The sequence below is a fragment of the Colossoma macropomum genome, unplaced genomic scaffold, assembly GCF_904425465.1.
Source record: "Colossoma macropomum unplaced genomic scaffold, Colossoma_macropomum, whole genome shotgun sequence".
In the NCBI taxonomy this organism is placed as follows: Eukaryota; Metazoa; Chordata; class Actinopteri; order Characiformes; family Serrasalmidae; genus Colossoma; species Colossoma macropomum.
Window position 1 is genome coordinate 8,296,642 of NW_023494807.1, and position 19,186 is coordinate 8,315,827.

Genomic DNA, 19,186 nt, shown 5'->3' on the forward strand with positions numbered 1-19,186 from the left:
CTGTCCGGTATAATAGGGTCATCACAGGAAACAACATGCCGTGATGGTAGCCTGTAACCTTCTTCATGCCTTCAGGGGGTCGTTTTTTTAAGAGAGGATACTGTTGTTTGACAGAGTTCAGGTGTTTCAGCCACACTCCTTGCTAACAAGTGTATAAAATCAAGTACATAGCCATGCAAACTCCAGAGACAAACACTGGCAGTAGAACGGGTCCTACTGAAGAGCTCAGTGACTTTAAACATGGTGCTGTCATAGTCAGCCACCAGTCAGTCTGTGAAATTTCTGCCCTGCTGGATCACAAAAAGTGTTATTATTGTAAAATGGAAGCATCTAGGAGCAACAACAGCTCAGCCGTAAAGCAGTAGACCTCACAAACTCACAGAGTGGGGCCTATCCTCTCTTCCAAACTGCCTCTGGAAGCAACATCAGCACAAGAACTGTGTGTCAGGAGCTTCATGAAATGGGTTTCCATGGCCGAGCAGCTGCACACAAGCCTGAGGTCACTATTCACAGAAGCCAAGTGTCAGCTGGAGTGGTGTAAAACACGCCGCCACCAGTTTTATAGTAGTTTTGAAATTTTCATTCGTTTTTTAATTTTTTTTAATCTTTTTTTTACTGTAGCTCTCATACAGTTAAGCATAAACGCTACAGTACATCCCACTGCCAAAATGATTATATTTCATGTTGTGTGCATATAGGAGTTAGTACGTGACACATTCAAACAGTAATATGAAAGGCTGGCTGTACCTCACTCCATCCATTGACACACAAAATTAACTTTCTGAGTTTGTGAACTGCTGAGCTCATATTTGACCCAATTAGACCTGATCCTAGTGTTTTAAACCTAGACTCTAGCTCTTTGCAAATCATTTAAAAGCAGAAGACTCACATAAATGAGTGCTGTGTCGGCGCTGCACTGTCCTGTCTGTTTACTGTGTCTAATGTCTGTTTAATTTATCGTATTTATTTTATTGTTTCTAGCTTAATTTTTTGTTTGCACACTTATGTCTGCACATTCGCACTTTGTACTTTTTGTTCCTTGTTGCACCATGTTGTTCCTGGAGGAACGTAATTTCACTCCACTGTGTACTTGTACATAGATGGAATGACAGTCAAAGCCTTTTGACTTGACTTGACTTGACTCCATAAACATAGACACCAAGGACTCTTCACATTCGTTATGTTGCACCCCTCGCTTTCAAGTCATTAGGAGCAGCAAGGCGAGTTTAGAAGTTCTACGTTTGACTCTTCCCTTTTAGAATTGCTCCATGCATTTCAGCACAACAGGCAACAATGACAGATTTGATTCTGTTGTATTCAAAGTCACCCCAAACTACGCTCTGCTGTTTCCCTTTAACACGTTTTGCCATTTTTGCATGGCTAAATTAGCACAAAATCAAACTATGCTTGGCTGTTTGGTGACACCTGCTGGACATTTTAGGTTTTGACGTATGGAATCCACTCCTATAAAGCCACTATAAATGCCTTGAAATATGACAACTATTGTAGTTCTATTTTGTTCTCAGATATATTGCAGTGAATATTATAGTTTTAGTTTTTGTATTTGTAACAACTGCCATTTATATTTCAGTTAATGAGTATATTTTTTCACTGCTACTTTGAGTTTTGTGATGTTGATGCAGTAGACATTTTAGCCAATTATATAATTCCACCCTCTCGGCTACATTTTGGGGAAGACTCACCATGGTTTTACAAGTTTGGTGTGTAGGAACTCCAGTGGTCTGCACAGAGCTCTGACCTGAATACATTTGGGATGAGTTGGAACGTCAATGGTGAGCCAGGCCTTCTCGTCCAACATCAGTGTCTGAGCTCATTAAAGTCATTTTGCCTGAAGGGGGACAGATTCCCACAGACAAGTGTGGAAAGCCTTCTCAGAAGAGTGGAGGCTGTTAGTCACACAGTGGGGCCAATTCCATATTAAGGCCAATGGTTTGGGAATGGGATGTCCAACAATGGTCAGGTGTCTGCATACTTTTGGCCATAAAGTGTCTGAGGCAAAACATTTTAAAGGAACTGCATTCAAACTATTGTCCTTGCCACAGCTCACATTGATGTGCCAACCTGGATGAGCTGCACTACCTGAGCCACTTGTGTGGGTTGTAGAGTCCGTCTCATGCTACCACGAGTGTGAAAGCACCACCAACATTCAAAAGTGACCAAAACCTCAGCCGGAAAGCATAGGTACTGAGAAGTTGTCTGTGGTCCCCACCTGCAGAACCACTCCTTTATTGAGTGTGTCTTGCTAATCGCCAATGATTTCCACCTGTTGTCTATTCCATTTGCACAACAGCATGTGAAATTGATTGTCAATCAGTGTTGCTTCCTAAGTGGACAGTTTGATTTCACAGAAGTTTGATTTACTTGGAGTTATAGTGTGTTGTTTAAGTGTTCCCTTTATTTTTTTTGAGAGATCAGTAGTTAAATGATTGTCTTAAGATTAATTACTGTATAATAAGCCTGTGGTCCAAAGTGTTAATGCATGTGTATGTACTCACTTTTTTCTAGCGGTGATGACATCCTTACAATCCTCACCAAAGTGAATGATGACATCAGCCGGATGGAGGGGAAAGTGAACGTAAAGGAAAGGAGAGGTTGGTTTGGTGGTACAGTTGAGACGACCCGTGATGCTAAGATGACCCCGGAGCCCCGCTTCACCCTCAGAAAGAAGCCGATTTTCAGAATTCCATAAAATACCCAAATAAAATGGATTACATTCAAATGTGATTTTAGTTTTTTGTTTGTTTTTCTCTTTACAACTTAATATCCATTACATGTCTTTGCATCCATGTTTTTTTTTATTTTTACTTTCATGTACATTCGCATACATATTGTCACCTTCATCTCAAGACCTCAAAAAGTCTTTATTTTTCCGCTTTTTATTTGTTTTTGTTTTACCTTAAAAATTCTAATTACGTTTGAGTTTGTATCATTGTACACTAAATGGACCAACACAAACTGTTCTCTGTGCTGGCACCCAGGTGGTGAACTGACCTAAGGTTGTTGCAGAGTAAGATTGTGGTGGGAATTCCTCAGTGGAAGAGGAATTAATCAAGACATGTCATTCGAATTTATTGTTCCATCTTAAAATGCTGCTGCACAGACGGGATTTGGCCTGCAGATGGCAGCGATGAGTCCGTTTTCATTATCCATTAGATAAAACAGGACTTGTTTTCTATGGAGTTTTTTTTTCGATTTCAATGTTGAATTGGCAAATATGTTAATCTTTTACTCTTTTTATTGATGTAACGGTCATAATCATTGTATAAATGATTATAATAACATTGTATACTGGAACTTTGCTGGGCTAATGCAAAAAAATGAAACTGCTTTACTGTGTCACCCAAAGTTATCTCTGCGTCTAATCTCTACCTAAAAATACTGTGATGTGTATATAAAGCAGGCCTACTTTGCTACATGTACAGACTACAGTAAGCTGGTGCAAACTAGATCACTAAAAGTCACCTCAACATGAAGGAAGAGGACTTTTATAAAATGGTTTAGATTACTTTTCTGGATCTATAAACTGTTAAAGGACCCTTATCACGTAAAAGTGACCTCGCAGTTTTAAAATAAGACTTGATGTAGTATTACCTTTCAAAACATACCATTTACTCCAAAATCCATATCTGGAAAGTAAACTGTGAAAACTGTGATGTCACTAAAAACAACACACACACACACACACACACACACACACACACACACACACACACACACGTCCATACCGCAATTCCTACAAGAAGTCAAGAGTTATTATACAAACTGCACAGCCACACAGGATTTCCATTTCAAGAAGTTTTTTAAGTGAGTTGACTCACGTGTCTGTCCAGATGTATCCTGTTCTGGTTGGCTTCTCTACCGGTGAGAACGGGTTTGAAGCTCAAAGACTATCAATCAAGTCTTTAAGAACAGCTTCAGAAACTCTGGCAATGAGCTCTAGCTGGACTTTTGACAGTTCATCTGCAGAAAGGAGAAAAAATACATACATAATAACAGAAAACAATAACACAGAAGCCTCAAAACTACACATAATATCAAATTTCTCAGTATTTGCTTTGAGATATACCTGAAGCACTCGCATATAAGATAATTCACTTGCACACGGAAGAAGAAAGTTTCCAAAACTGGAGTTCAAAAATAATGGAAAAAAAAGCTACAGACCTGGTAGACCACCAAAACTGTGCCCATCAGATAAACATACTTTCAACTTTCAGAGAAATGAGAAAATCAGGCAAAAAGTGCAAACAACTTCTGAGACTGAACTTTGGAGGTGTGGAAAAATATCCCTGCAGATTTCTTTGAGAGACTGAACAAATGGAATCCTTTTGCTCTGAGTGACCTTAGTGTACCTTAATTACATTTATTTTATTAAAACAAATGGAGCTTCAACATTCAATTCTGTCACTATCAGAACAATCATAACACTACTGAAACTCTACTAAATGTTTCAGTAGTGACTGTTTTGGTACTGACAATTTTAGCTCATTTTGAGCAGAATTTAAAAACGTAAACATAACTTTGAGCAGTTGTACACACATAAAATCATAATATTTTTCACTAAAACACTAAAAAAGTTTGCTTAATTGCAGAAAATGTGTGTTTCAGTAGTGACCATTTTTAATGTTTCACACTGATTGTCAGAGTTTGGGACACATTTACTTCAAAACAATGAGATCTAACTGCTCACCATGTGGCCATGAGGGACAGGGATGCAGTCTCACGTCCTCCTCTAAAAGGGGCGTGGCTATTTTTTTTCTCATTATCTCATGATAATTCATGATAACACATAATAAGTCTAAATCTTTGAACTTCACTTTAAAAGAAAGGCAAAAGATCTTTAAAAAGGCAGCACTGAGTGTGTTTACTAAATCAATAATCCAATCATAATCAGATTTCTGCAGTTATCTGATTATTTAAATGGTCATGTAAACAGCACACTCTGATTTCTTAGATCTGAGTAAGGTCTAGAAATCTGATTAAGAAATCTGATAAAAAGGCTGGATTTGAGCTCAGTAATCAGATTTCTCAGCGCATGTAAACTCTGACTTCTTTGGGATTTCTCTGTGCATGTGCGAAAACAGACTGTGGTACTGGAAATAAGCAAGCAGCGTCGCCGCGAGACGCAGCAAAACACTGTTGGAGTGACGCTGAAACCAAATACATGCTTGACTAATGAAGGATTTAAATATTGTTCATCTTCTAGATGATGTATGTTCAGATTTTAACGTAAAGTGGCTCGATGTTTAAAAAAAAAGCCGCAGCATGAAGTTTGAGTTTTACGTTATGTTTACGTCACGTCTTCTTCTGTGAGTTTATTGTCTTGTGTAGACCTGGAGTTTCCACATTATCTGATTACTCAAGTGCATGTAAATGCGTTGATCGGATTACTGACAAAATCTGATTATCTGTAGTTATCAGACTGTGCATGTGCATGTAAACACACTGAAAACTAAATGGAAGTATTAAGTGTAAATATAGGGGTTAGGGTTTTTTACAGACACCTCCCAACAGAAAGTACCCTATAAATAATGATTTTTGTATATATCTAGTTTATTACTATTCCTGTTAATGCCTTGGGTTTTATGGAGAGTAATTTGTACCAAATTGAAAAGCAATCATTACAGTGGAAACATGTGAAATGCAGTGCACACATGACAGTTTCCATAGTAAAATGCAAAATACGAGCCAAAATGAAAAACAAACCTCGCTTGACCTGTTTTTTGTAATTCAAAACGCGTTTAAACCTGCAGAAACATGCCAAAGTAAAACATCCACTGATTTTACGTTAAGTACAGCACCTTGAAAAGCAATATAGTCATGTCTTCACTACATTTCAATTCTGACATGAATTCAGCATTTCCTTTTTAAAATACAAATCTTAATGCATTGTTTATCAGTGAAAAAAAAGTAAAACAGCGTAAAAACTGTAATAGAGGCTTTGTTTTTCATTTTGGTACGTATTCTGCGCTTGACTATGTAAAAGTAATATCAGGTGTGCATTGCATTCCACATTTTTCCACTGTAGTGACTGCATTTCAATTTGGCATCAATTCCTCTCCATAAGATTTAAACAAATCACAACACAGTCATATTTTACCCCGTTTTTTTATTATATTCATATTTTACCCTCTACTGTTGTTAGTGAACTTCGTCTCAACTACCTTGTATGTGAGAGTGAACCCAGTTTCCTCGGTCAGTTTGTTTGTGGGCAGGGAACATGTACACAGATAGAGGGAGTGGTTCAGTACTACGGTTTGTTTATGAATAAGAGAAACTGAATTCCTGTGTGGGGGCCAGGAAGTGTCTACGTGGGTCGCACCCAAGCTCACTTCCTTCTACAGCGCTCACTTCGTTTCAAAGTTACTGCAGCCACAGGTGTAGTTCGCTGCCTTCAACACAAGTTACTCTTCAACTGAGTTAACAGCTTCTCACCACAGAGGAACTCCTAACAGAGATGGCCGGTAAGACACGTATCATGCTGTGAGATCTGGTCAACTTTTGCTGAAATAAAGAGATAAAAGAGGGACGAGCTGCACGAAGACATATGAAGGCTAGAAAGTGGAAAGCAAAGTAGCTGCTAGCTACTAAGATGAGCAGGGAAACAGAAGAGACAGCATACATGCTCTTCTTTAACTTCGGCTTCTGTTTAATTGAGCCTTTGGAGGCTCGTTGGCCGCTAGGGATGCACCAGGGGCGTTTATAAAGACACTGGGGGTTTAGCCTAGACCTCTGTTGGGCGGTCTGTGTGGATCATGTTGTGTGAAGGTGATTTTATTTATTTTCATCAGTTATTGTTTTCTGAAAAATATATGCCTATTTTGAATTTGATGCCAACAACACGATCCAAAAAGGTTGGGACGGGGCATGTTTACCACCATGTTTCATCATCTCTTCTTTTTTTTTTTTAATATATTTTTTTATTTTTAACCCAATTATCTCCCCAATCAATTTAGTTGTCGACAGTTCCACCCGCTAGTTAGGACTCCCCCAATCACACGATGCTATCAGCGCTAGGAGGGTGAAGGCTAACACAGGCTTCCTCCGAGACCTGTGAAACCAGCCACCGCTTCTTTTCGAGCTGCCGCTCATGCAACGTCATTGGACAGCTGAACGCGCTCGGAGGAAAGCGCCAACCGCCAGATCTGTTACGTCAGCTAACAGACGCCTGCGCTGACTAGCATCGCGTTGAGTGATGGGGAGAAGGAGGGGCCATCCTACCCACCCAGAGAAAGCGAGGCCTGTTGTGCTCTCTTGGACTCCCGGCTACGGATGGCTGTAGCATCACCAGGGATCGGACTCGCGATCTCCTGATGACAGGGCCAATGCTTAGACGGTTGTGCCATTCGGAAGCCTATCACCTCTTCTTTTAACCAAACTCTTGAAGCATGTGGGAACTGAGGAGACACTACTGGAGTTTTGAAAGTGAAATGTTTTCTCATTTTTGCTTAACATAGGATTTCAGCTGCCCATCCATTCAGGGTCTCCTTCGTATTATTTTTCATTTCACAATGCGCCAAATGTCATCAGTAGTGACAGGTCTGAACTGCAGTCAGGCCAGTTTAGCACCTGGACTGTCTTAATACAGAGCAATGCTGTTGTAATACATGCTGAATGTGGTCTTTCCTGAAAAAGACGTTGTCTGGATGGCAGCTTATGTTGCCAAAACATGTATATATATTGTTCAGGACTAATGGTGCCTTCACAGATGTGCGAGTCACCCATGCCATATGCACTAATGCTCCCCTATACCATCATGAATGTTGGCTTTTGAACTGTGCACTGATCACAAGCTGAGTGGTCTCCAGCCCAGAGGACACAGTGTCCATGATTTACAAAAAGAATTTCAAATGTTGATTCGTCAGACCACAGGACACTTTTCCACTTCCCCTCAGTCTATTTTAAATGAGCTTGGGCCCAGAGAAGGTGGCAGCGTTTCTGGATCCTGTTTATATGTCGTTTCTTCTTTGTGTTTTAGAGCTTTAACTTGCATTTGTGGATGCAGCAACAAACTGTTTTCATAGACAGTATTTTTCAGAAGTGTTCCTGAGCCCATATAGTGATTTCCACTACAGAAGCATGTCTGTTTTTAATGCAGTGATGTCTGAGGGCCCAAAGATCAGTCGTGATACAGATCCTGTTGCCAATTAACCATCAGGTGTTTTTTCGCATTAAACAACTTTACCAGCCTTTTGTTGCCCCCGTCCCAACTTTTTTGGAAGGTGTTGTTGGCATTAAATTCAAAATGTACATACAACAAAAAAACAAGAAAAAATCTGTTTCAGCGTTTGATTTGTTGTCTTTGTACTATTTTCAATGAAATATAGGGTTTAAATGATTTGCACATCATTGCATTTTGTTTTTATTTACATTTTTCACAGCGTCCCAACTTTTTTGGAAATGGGGTTGTAAAAGTGATAGATTATTGAAATGTGTACTCACTTTACTCTCTCCATCTCTCTCCCTCCTCTCCCCTTTTCTCTATGTTCTTCATCTCTATCATCTATGAACTGCTTAATTGCAGCCATTGCTTCTGCTTTTCCCCTTCTTTGTTTTTTTTTAATATTTTAAGGCAGTGGTTCTATATAGAACCATGAACATTCAAAACCATTTGCATGCTTAAGTGGTTCTTTGCATGGTGAAGTGGTATTTCAGTTGGTCTGAATAGCACCAAAAAAGGTTATGCTATTGTACCGATGTCAACCTTGTTTCCATTTTCCCATTTTCCTCAGCCCTCTAATTACTTAGCGACTGTTGTTAGCTGCTTTTTAGCCCGTATGTTTGTATTTTGGTCAAAAGATGGGCCTGTATGGTCCTACATAGAACCATTTTCAAAAGGTGGAATCGTATACAGAACATTCACCATCAATTCCAATGTGCAAAGAACCATTAAGCATGCAAATGGTTCTTTGAGTGCTTATGGTTTGATAGAGAACCATTGTCTTTACTAAAGAACCCTGAAGAACCATCTTTTATAAGGGTAATAAGGTTAAATCATCAATCATCGAGCAAAACCATATATTGTTGTAAGAGCTAACATTGTATTCATTATTGCACATTTAGCAAGTTAGCTTTACTTTTAAATGCAGGGAAAATATTTAATGAGATGTGAGCGGACAACAATTAATGACTCTTGATTTTTTCTTTAGCCACAGCTAGCTTGGATAATGTTTTAACCTTTCACGTGTAGCAAGCCGGCCTTTTAGCCAAGTTAGCTAGCCTAGCTAGCTAGCTGGTCACTCAGGTCTCTCTAAAGTAACTACAGTTCACAGCATTGTTCTCTGGCTCTTGCAATTTTCCTCAGACAACGTGCTCGCAGATGTCCGAACTGACTTAAAGGATGGTTTGACGCTGCCTGTGATCAAACAACTCCTGGACGATCTGAGAAAGGAAAGAGTATTAAACGAAGAGGAAGCTGAAACCATCCTGGATTCGAATGCAGCGCGAGCTGATAAAGCTCGTGATCTAATCGACAGTGTTAGGAAGAAAGGGCGTGTGGCCAGTGAAATCATGATAGTAAAACTAAAAGTCCACGATGAACATCTTTACAATAAGCTGGAACTGGGTAAGCACGTGCGGTCAGCTTGTGGGAAACCTGCACCTGAAGCTCCTGCTCATCAGTCATTGACTGTCTCAGGTAAGTTACTCTGTATGCTTAACTTAAATGGATTTTTGTTAGTAAAATCCTTTTGCTTAAATCAGGGATGCCCAACTCTGGTCCACTGGTCAACTCTAGAACTTTTGGTTTTGGACTGTGCAGTTTCCACTGCAAACAAGGGTATGCCCTCTTAAACTCTACCCCCAGGTTTCTCTTCCTGTCCTGATTTCACTTCCGAAAGAGCCTCAGGCAGAGAGAGTTAGCACATTTTAAAGTAAATTGCGATCGATTGGAGGCCATCTTCCACTGACAGTCAGAAACTCTATGACCCCCTCTTTCAGTTGGTATGTGATTGGTTCCTAGACACCTCACGGTTGTCAAAATATGGCGCTTTGAAATCAGATAAATCTTTTTGAATCACCCTGTATTTAGGACAAAAAGTCAGGCACATAGGTATGCATTTAGAGGTTCCTCCCTGAGTTGTTAACTGACGGCTTTGGAAACCAAGGGGAGTAAGATCATGACGGGGACCTGTGATTACACTCTGTACTCCACACTGGAGTACAATCGCTAACACCAGCAAAACAAGCTAGCTTGCAAAGCACTATTGTTAGCTAATAGAACTTTTTGTCTTCTAAAAGGGAATTTTAATGTTTACTGCATGTAATGTGTTTCCCACACACGTGTACTATTTGAAATCCATATATTGGCATAAATCAGCTTTCCATATGCCTACCCATATAGAAGCCTGATATAAGGCAATATATGGATTCATTCATCACTTCTTTCATGTTTTGCCAGATAGAACCTTATAATTCTAAGCAGAAAGTGAGTTCTCAAGATTAGAAGGTTCTATCTGCATTTCACCCGTTCCAAAAAATTCATTTACAAATCTGAGATTTGAAATCTGAGGATTTTGATATTGTACATTTAGAATACATTTACGGTGTCAGTCATTATCATGTATGAAAGACGCGTGTTCCACATATCAGTTCTGCTATCTGGAATGCAAAATCTTCGAAGCTCAATATCTCAAAATTGCTCAGAACGCAGACAGAACCTTATAATTCCAAGGGAACAATATATGTGACAAATACATCAGCTTATTTGAAATTGACCATTTTTAAATATGGGAGATATATTTCAGTATATAAACTATATAAACATATATAACGTGTAACACATATTTAACAATATATGATAGAAAACATTAATCATATATGGAAGGCATGTATTATTTATACATGCTAGCTTCATGTTATATAATATAAGGTTTTTATTTGTTGCTGGTGTATTTCATTTTGATTTTTTTTTTTTTGCTTTAAAAAAGTCTTTTGGCGTTTGGCAGACAGTATATATGTGATCCATATATTATGCATATGTTTACCTACCTATCAGACATATTTGTATGGTCCACATATTATGCATATACATCCAATATTTCATACTTAAATATTCATACATCACATATATGCATGTATATATGCATTTATAACATATGCTGGACCCTTTAGGATATATGTGCATAAATAACCATGTATCAGATTTCCGTATGAGTATTTGAATTGTTTTGGGGGACGTTTCAGTCATGCTAACTTACGTTACATACATGGGCTAACAATAGGCTTGCTGTCTGTTGGATAAGCGCATTATCACCCCCCTTGCTATGAGCTGTGCCTTCATGAGGGCTTGGATTAGTTTAGAAATGTCACACCCAGTTTGTTCAAACCCTAAAAAGTCCTACATTTAGCCCACCATTTCCTCACATATCATTACCAGATCACATCTGGCCCTGCAAGACCAGGAAATCATTAAACCAAATGCTGGACTCTGGGTATGCTGGACCAGAGTTGGACATCCCTGATTTAAGCAATATTGACTTAAATTAACAAAGGACTTCACAGTGAACTAATATTAATGGCTTGAATCAATATTATGGCTAATACTATACCTGTTAATAGGACGTTTATACAGTTCAATGTTTGATATAATTATATAGCGATTGTAAATGATCACATTGAACATGCACTTCTTTTTTCTTTCTTTTATTTTTCTCCTCCTATTTTTCTCAGATAAAGGCAGTGATAAGGTAATGATGTGCTAATTACACCTTTGACACATTTTAAAAAGTCACTGTGCTATACATTTCATGACACTAATTGAGAAGTTTTGTTTTTTTCCTTAAAGGAATACCCAATGACCAGTAATCCACGTGGTTTCTGTGTAATAATCAACAACATGAACTTTAAAAAAACTGAACTGAACCGAAAAGGATCCAACTATGATGCAGGTTAGAATTTGCATATGCATTTATATGTTAATGTAATATATCGCTGCTGTCGGAAGAAAACCTTGTATCTCCATTTTTGTTGGTTTTCAGTTTTTGACTTAATTTGAAAATGCCCGTTGTTCTTTACATTGTGTGTAATTTCCATGAAGAATGGACCAAAAGATTACTTTTGATTACGTCTGGTTCCATTGACTTACATTAAAAGTATGTTTTTTCATTCTCCTGTAAAGTTACTATTTTGGAAATATGAGGTTTTCTTCCAACAACAGTGATATATAATACATACCGTCAAGGATCAGATAGCTCTGAGTGAGTAATTAGCTGCTCTTACATCGTTACATAAATTGCATACTGTTTTTGGAATAATATCAAAGGTTTATTGACTGAAAATACAGTAGGCAATGTTTTTGTTATGAATGTTGTGATATGATAAGAACCAAATCTGCTCTCTTATCTCTGTTTCAGCTGCTTTGGAGAAAGTGTTTAAGCTCTTGGGTTTTAATGTTCAACCTTATACTGACCTGAAAGCGAAGGAGATGAAGGAGCTACTGCTAGAGTTCAGCAAGAAAGAGGGACATGGAGATTGCTTTGTCTGCTGTGTGCTCAGTCATGGCGAGAAGAACGGTGTAAATGGAACAGATATGAAACTGTGTCCCATGAAGGACATCCTGTCTCCCTTTGATGGGAAAAACTGCCCTTCTCTGGCCGGCAAGCCCAAGGTGTTCTTCATCCAGGCCTGCAGAGGGAAAAACAGGGAGGAGAAGGTTGTGGTCTCTGCGGATGATGTTCCTGAGGGGGATGACTCTGACTTGACACCTGATGCTCCAGAAGAAACTTATAGCATCCCCAAAAACTCTGATTTCCTGGTCGCCATGTCCACAGTGGAGGACTTTGTCTCCTACCGAACTCCTAATGGCTCATGGTTTATTGACTCACTCTGCACTCAATTAGAAGAAGGAAGTCAAAGGTGAGTTCTCGTCTGGCCTGTTCATCTCACCATAGGTTTTTGTTATCTGTAATTTTTACCCCTTTTAATTCTACAGGTCTGTTTGTGGGCCGTCACAGCAGTTCAATATGTTTTCTTTTGTAGCAGTTGTTGAGTGGTTTGGCAAATATTCCATTCAACCTGAAGAATTTAGCTTGGAGTTTAGATTCGCTACATTATGTGGAGTTGAAAATGCTACGCTACCATGCTGGACGATGTTCTAGTAGCTAACTGAAACCACTAAATTTTGAATTACCACATCAATTCCCTAAAAAACATGCTGTTTATGGAATAATATTTGACTCGTATGCTGTCTGCATGGACCACTAAGTATACTGCTTAAGTAAGAACATGGTCCTGTTTAATCTGAGGTGCTGACAACTTATCTAACAGGCTAAAAGGCAACAAATAGATTATGCCCAGCTCCATGCCAGCCCACATTGGCTATCTAAGAGGCTAAAGAACTCCTCCATTAATATCCCAGGTTTGAATTAAAGTACTTCACATATGATTCTCTGTAAAACCATAAAAAGGTAGGGAATATGCGATTTGAATGTTTTGCGCAATTCAAATGTTTGTGTTTTACTCAGATCTGCTTTTAGTAGCATTAAACGTGGGCTGAATCTCAAACTGTTCCCTCCTGTTTATACAGTGTGATGTGTAAGTCATGAAATTCTGGCTTCTAAACCCAAACAGTGCACTAGAGCACATAAAAATCCCAAATTACCATTTATTGGACATACCATGCACTGTTTGGGTGCAGGAGTCAGTATTTTGATGTAGTGCACTATGTAGGGAGCAGGGAACCATTTGTGATTGAGCCACAGCATGGTTGAAAAGGGATATACAGCATCTACCTTGGTGCTAAATTAGACTGGAAATCATGTAGAAGCGCTAATGGAAATTAGCATTGTTGTTGAGGTGGTAACTTGCATTAAACACTGCTATGTTATGAAATGACTGTAGTATACAATGATGGACGGCTAAACAATATTGTCCTATTTCAGCAGTCTATGATTGCATGGCAACAATAACATACTATACATTTCTTGGTGGAATAATTGTTTATCTTGATTCTTATTAATAATTGCTTGGGTATTTCATCATATTTTATGTTGTCTGTTTTATAAAAGCAATAAGCCATTTATGGCTGTGTGTTACAGTGATTTTATTATGGGTGAGGGGGTTTTTTATCTGCTTTGCGCTGTCCCTAACACTCTTACCTGTGATAAAATCACTGTAATGCACAGCCTGTCTTGGCTTATTGCTTAGTAGTATTTGCTGAATAAGATCAGTAGTTAGAAAATAAGTCTTAAGATTAATTACTGTATAATTAAGGTGTTAATGCATGTGTATGTCATTCACTTTCTCCTAGCGGTGACGACATCCTTACAATCCTCACAAAAGTGAACGAAGAGGTCAGCAGGAAGGAGGGGCTTGAGAAGGTGAATCAAACAACCTGTGATGCTAAGATGACCCCAGAGCCTCGCTTCACCCTCACAAAGAAGCTGATTTTCAGAATTCCATGAAATTTTGGCATAAAAACATTTCCAGAGATGTAAATTTACTCAAATAAAATAATTACACTCAAATGTGACTGTTTTATTTTTTTGTTAGTTTTTGGGTTTTTTTTCTCTTTACAATAACAGAAAAAAGGAATCAGCCAAGAAGTGCACAATTAACTCAAAGAAGAAGAGGAAGGAATCTGCAGTGTCTGTGAGTAATGACGACAGTCACCTTGTTTAAAAATGTATTGTTTATGGAGCTTCTTAACCCTGTGAAGTCTGCACATAAAATAGTAATAAATATCTAAAAAATGAAAATAACAGTTTTAAAATTGCATTTATTAGACCTTAAAATTGAAAAAAAACAACTTTTTTTTAATTTCTGGATAATATACAACATGCAATACAGTAGGCTGGGGTGCCAATTGGTGTGACAAGCCAGGGGGACAGGGGTTGGGGACCAAAGTTCACAAGCTTAGAAACAAAACAAAAAACGTGTAAACACAGCCTGAGTCTGTAATCTTACACATTTTAGCAAAAGACCCCAGTTTTTTGTCATTTAATTCCACTATGATGAAATGGGGGGTCGAAAGGTTGTGCATCATGTTTGATGTGAATGGCATTTCAGGGTTAATATTCTCGATTAGTGAAAATGAAATAAAGTGATGATGACTGTGAAAGGAAAATGGATATAATGATGACCTTTAAACACGGAACATTTACTGGTTTCTGAGTAAAATACAAGTTTAAGTTTGCTCAAATCTCTTTTGAATTCAGGAGAAAAGTTGGTCTTATTAGAGCTGCCAGAGTGGTCCTAATATTTGCTACTTAAGTGATTTAGCTAATTAAGTATACTGTGAAATAACAACCAGGTCCCCAACGAAAATCAGATCATTAAATAAAGTAATTCGACCACTTTTCCAATATCTCTGTTGGAATGAAACTGGTTGTTGTAAGTGCCCTAAGGATTTTTTTTTTTCAGATTTACCACTATTTTACCATCATCAACATTCCATATAAAACTCAGAAGACACGTGTAGGTTCACTGGTGGTTTTGGATAGTAAATATAATGGTTATATTAGTGTTGTAGTCATGGCGACCCCTGGTTCCTATCACCACCACTGTAAAGAAATCTCTGTAATCAACCATTTTAAACCAAACCACTCTGACTTTGTTTTTATCAACCACTAAAATAAGCAGAAAAAAGATAGAATTCCCCTTTACTCAAAGCTATGCAGTGGAAGTTTGCCCTCCTCTTTGTTAGGGAGCCACATGGGGTCACTGGGTTGAGGAGAAACTGCTACTTTAAAACAGGCCTTTGCCTGAGAGAAGACTTTGAATACTTTGTTTTGTCTGGAGGACTGAAAGGCATAATAGATATAAAATGTCTTGTTTTCATCTTTACCATGTCTGAATGAAAGCTGTGAGACGTTTCCGCTGCTGCACATACTTTTACTTTCATTCTGACTGAGAACTTTCCAGACACTACAGACCCTCTGGCCTGACAGGATGTATAGTGCTCAACATTCAGAGTTCAGCACAACTGCTTATTAATCAGAGGAAATGACAGAAAAGGCAAGTTACTGCAACTGTGCACTGAGCAAGTACGGCACCAAACACAGACAGAGCACATACAAGATACACTTAATGTACCTTTTCAGACCCCTATAAGACAAAAACACAATAAGAAATGGGGAGAAATACACACAGTGTCCATTTACTTTAAAGCTAAACTGTACCTGTCAGCATGTACAGGATAAATTTGACCCACTTCTAGGGGAACGAAGCCCCCTGACCTGGGGCAAGCTAATTAAGTATACTGTGAAAGGGACTGTAATACAGAAACTTCCTATCTTTTTTATTTAACTTAAGATCTGAAAGGTCAAGATAAGATTTTTCACAAATTCGTATTACAGAAGCAAATCTGATCTTAATTTAGGAATCTTATCTTACAGCTTATCTTTTCTCAGTTTAGGAAATCTTAACTGGCTCGATCAAAGTCGACAATCAACTGTCATGTCTGTTACCTAGCAGCCGTCCAAACGGGCACAGCTGAAACATGAACACGCAATCCGAATAATCAAGTTAGTTAGCCAGACAGCTAACGTTAGCTACCGTTACTGATGTAGCTAAAAAGGTCAAACAAAACTAAAGTGAGATACATTTGAAGTGAAAAATACTGCGACAGTACCTCGTGCTGTTTATCAGAGCATCGCCGCTCCACAGTTCCAGTCTCAATTTCCCAAACACTTTAGCCGAGTGCTAACGTTATTCCTGCTAATAAACAGCAATACGTTCAGTCTCCTCATTATTCACCACCATCACTGTAATATTTTATCTGATGAGCTTTCATCAACATTAACGCCCAAAAGTAATAAGAGGAAGCGGTGGAGATCATGTCTGCAGCATCTGGGGTTTTAAAACGGTGTTAGAAAAAACCCTCATAAGTCAAGGCAAAAAATATGTAACGTCATTATGGTAATTATAGTTAGGTCTGCCCTGGCTAGAAAAGCACAACCCCACTATTTAATGGTCAGAACATGAGATATTAAAATGGTCCGAGTACTGTCACCAAACCTGCCTTATCACCCCCCCCGTTTCAATGGAAGTGAACTGTTAGATCCACTTCCATTGAAAGCCCTGATGCAGAAACCTTTAGTGACATTCCTCCTGAATACGCAGACCTCAAAGACATGTTCAATAAAGAAGTTTAACTAAATTTGACTCATGAAGCGCATACAATCTAATTAGAATTAAAGAAGGACTTGAGTATAAGACAGCCTTTGTGAGCACACCACGAGTACTACATAATGCCTTTCGGGCTCTCTAAAGCTCCCCCGGTCTTTTAAGCATTCATTAACGACGTTCTGAGGGACATGATTGGCAAATTCATTATAGCGTACATTGATGATATACTTGTGTTCTCTCCTGATCTTGACACGCACATCAAACATGTACAATTGGTCCTACAATGGTTGCTCGAAAATAATCTGTTCATGAAAGGTGAGAAATGTGAATTTCACTTACAAACAGTATCGTTCCTAGGCTACATCATTAGATTTAATGGAGTAGTTATGAATGACACAAAGGTTAATGCTGTGGCCCACTTCTTCCTCTGCCAAATAGCCTTTACCAACTTTTATCGGTGCTTTATTAGAGGCTTTAGCAGTATAGCCGCTCCATTAACTGCCCTACTGAAGGGGAATCCCAAAAAGATTCACTGGACAGAACAGACAGAAAATGCCTTCCAAGCCCTTAAAGAAGCGTAGTAGAGACAATGGTTAGAGGGAGCTAATCACTCTTTTGTTGTGTTAACTGATCACAAAAACCTTCATAGGATCTTCATAACGCTAAACGGCTAAATGCTCGCCAAGCTCATTGGTCTCTCTTCTTTTCCAGATTTAATTTTAGCATTACCGACTGCCCTGGGTCCCGAAATACTATGGCTGATGCCTGTCTAGAATGTGTCAAGAGAATGTAGCTGAAAACCAATCAGTCTGACCATGAACCTATTCTTCCCCCCAATGTCACAGTATCATCCATACCCAAGTACACAGTCAGTGCCCTTCTGAGAAGATTTATGTCCCCAGCCAGTTCTGCGACCGTCTAATAATCTGGACTTGTTCTTCCCTCACTACGGGCCCCTGGGTGAAACGCACACCCAATAGTTATTGTTCCATCTATACTGATGGGAAACTTTGACCAAACACGTTCATACACTGTAGCATCCTGTTCCACCTGTTCTCAGACTCTGCCTGCTGGCAAACTTGTACCCCTGCCTGTACTTGCTAGACCATGGTAACACATAGCCCTGGATTTCGTTACTGATCTGCCTGAATGCCAAGGTTTTACCACTATCCTTACAGTTGTAGATCATTTTTCATGAGGTGTATGATTCATACTTTTTGTCTCAAAATTCCTTAATCAGTTCAGCTACTGACATAACCCCTTTTCAATGCATAAAAGGCTATCAGGACTTCAGAGGTTTCTGCTGTTGATGCTGGATGCAGCGGAGTGAGAGAGTTCGGGATGAGACACACCAAAGAATCAAGGTAGCTACCCAGCGCAACAAAGAACAAGCAGACTGACATTGAGGCGAAACACCCGTCTACCAGCCAGGAGATCGTGTTTTACTCTCAATGAGAGACTTCAGAGGCATGGAGGGAAGTTGAAAGCTCCAGCTGAAGAATATTGGCCCCTTTAAAGTACTGGAAAGGATAAATGAAGTGACATACAAATTAGACTTGCCTCCCCATTTTAGAGTCTCCCGTTCGTTTCATGTATATCTTTATAGCACTGTCACAGTGAGAGCACAGCCTTGTATCTCCATTTTTGTAATTTTAATGTCCCTGCTTACAAAACCCTAGAACCCATTAAGTGTTTCTGTTGGTTCATGATGGTTTTGTAGTGTGTTTTGGCTCAAATACACAAAATGCAAATACTGTTTGCCAGCGTATTTGGTTACTAAGTGTGAGTAAAAGGCTACAGAATTTTACTTCAGCATTATCATTGACCAACATGCAGTTTGGTCTAGAGACACTCTGTAGAAGGAATGAATTCCACCACAAGTAAAAGTCCAACTTTTAATTTCCATGAGTTTGAAAAAAAAATAAATAGTGATTTTTCTTCAAAAACAGAGAAAACTGGTAAAAAAAAATATGTACAGTGCAGAATCTTTGATATGTGATTCTACTTATTATCCACTTAGAATCATGTAAACTTCAATCACACTTTCCTAGGTTGTGCACGAAGGCTCGCAAGACTTGCTCCTATCAGAAAATATCGCCAT

The 19,186-nt window shown here is 38.8% G+C and overlaps 1 protein-coding gene across 1 annotated transcript; it reads left to right on the forward strand.

Moving 5' to 3' along the window:
* The first annotated feature begins 6,295 nt into the window (after positions 1–6,295).
* On the forward strand, positions 6,296–14,483 carry casp22 (caspase 22, apoptosis-related cysteine peptidase). Its single transcript, XM_036556236.1, has 6 exons — positions 6,296–6,482; positions 9,323–9,655; positions 11,689–11,705; positions 11,804–11,906; positions 12,372–12,873; positions 14,267–14,483. Exons 1-6 carry the CDS (start codon positions 6,476–6,478, stop codon positions 14,418–14,420), a joined length of 1,116 nt encoding a protein of 371 aa, XP_036412129.1. The 5' UTR covers positions 6,296–6,475; the 3' UTR covers positions 14,421–14,483.
* Positions 14,484–19,186: the final 4,703 nt, after the last annotated feature.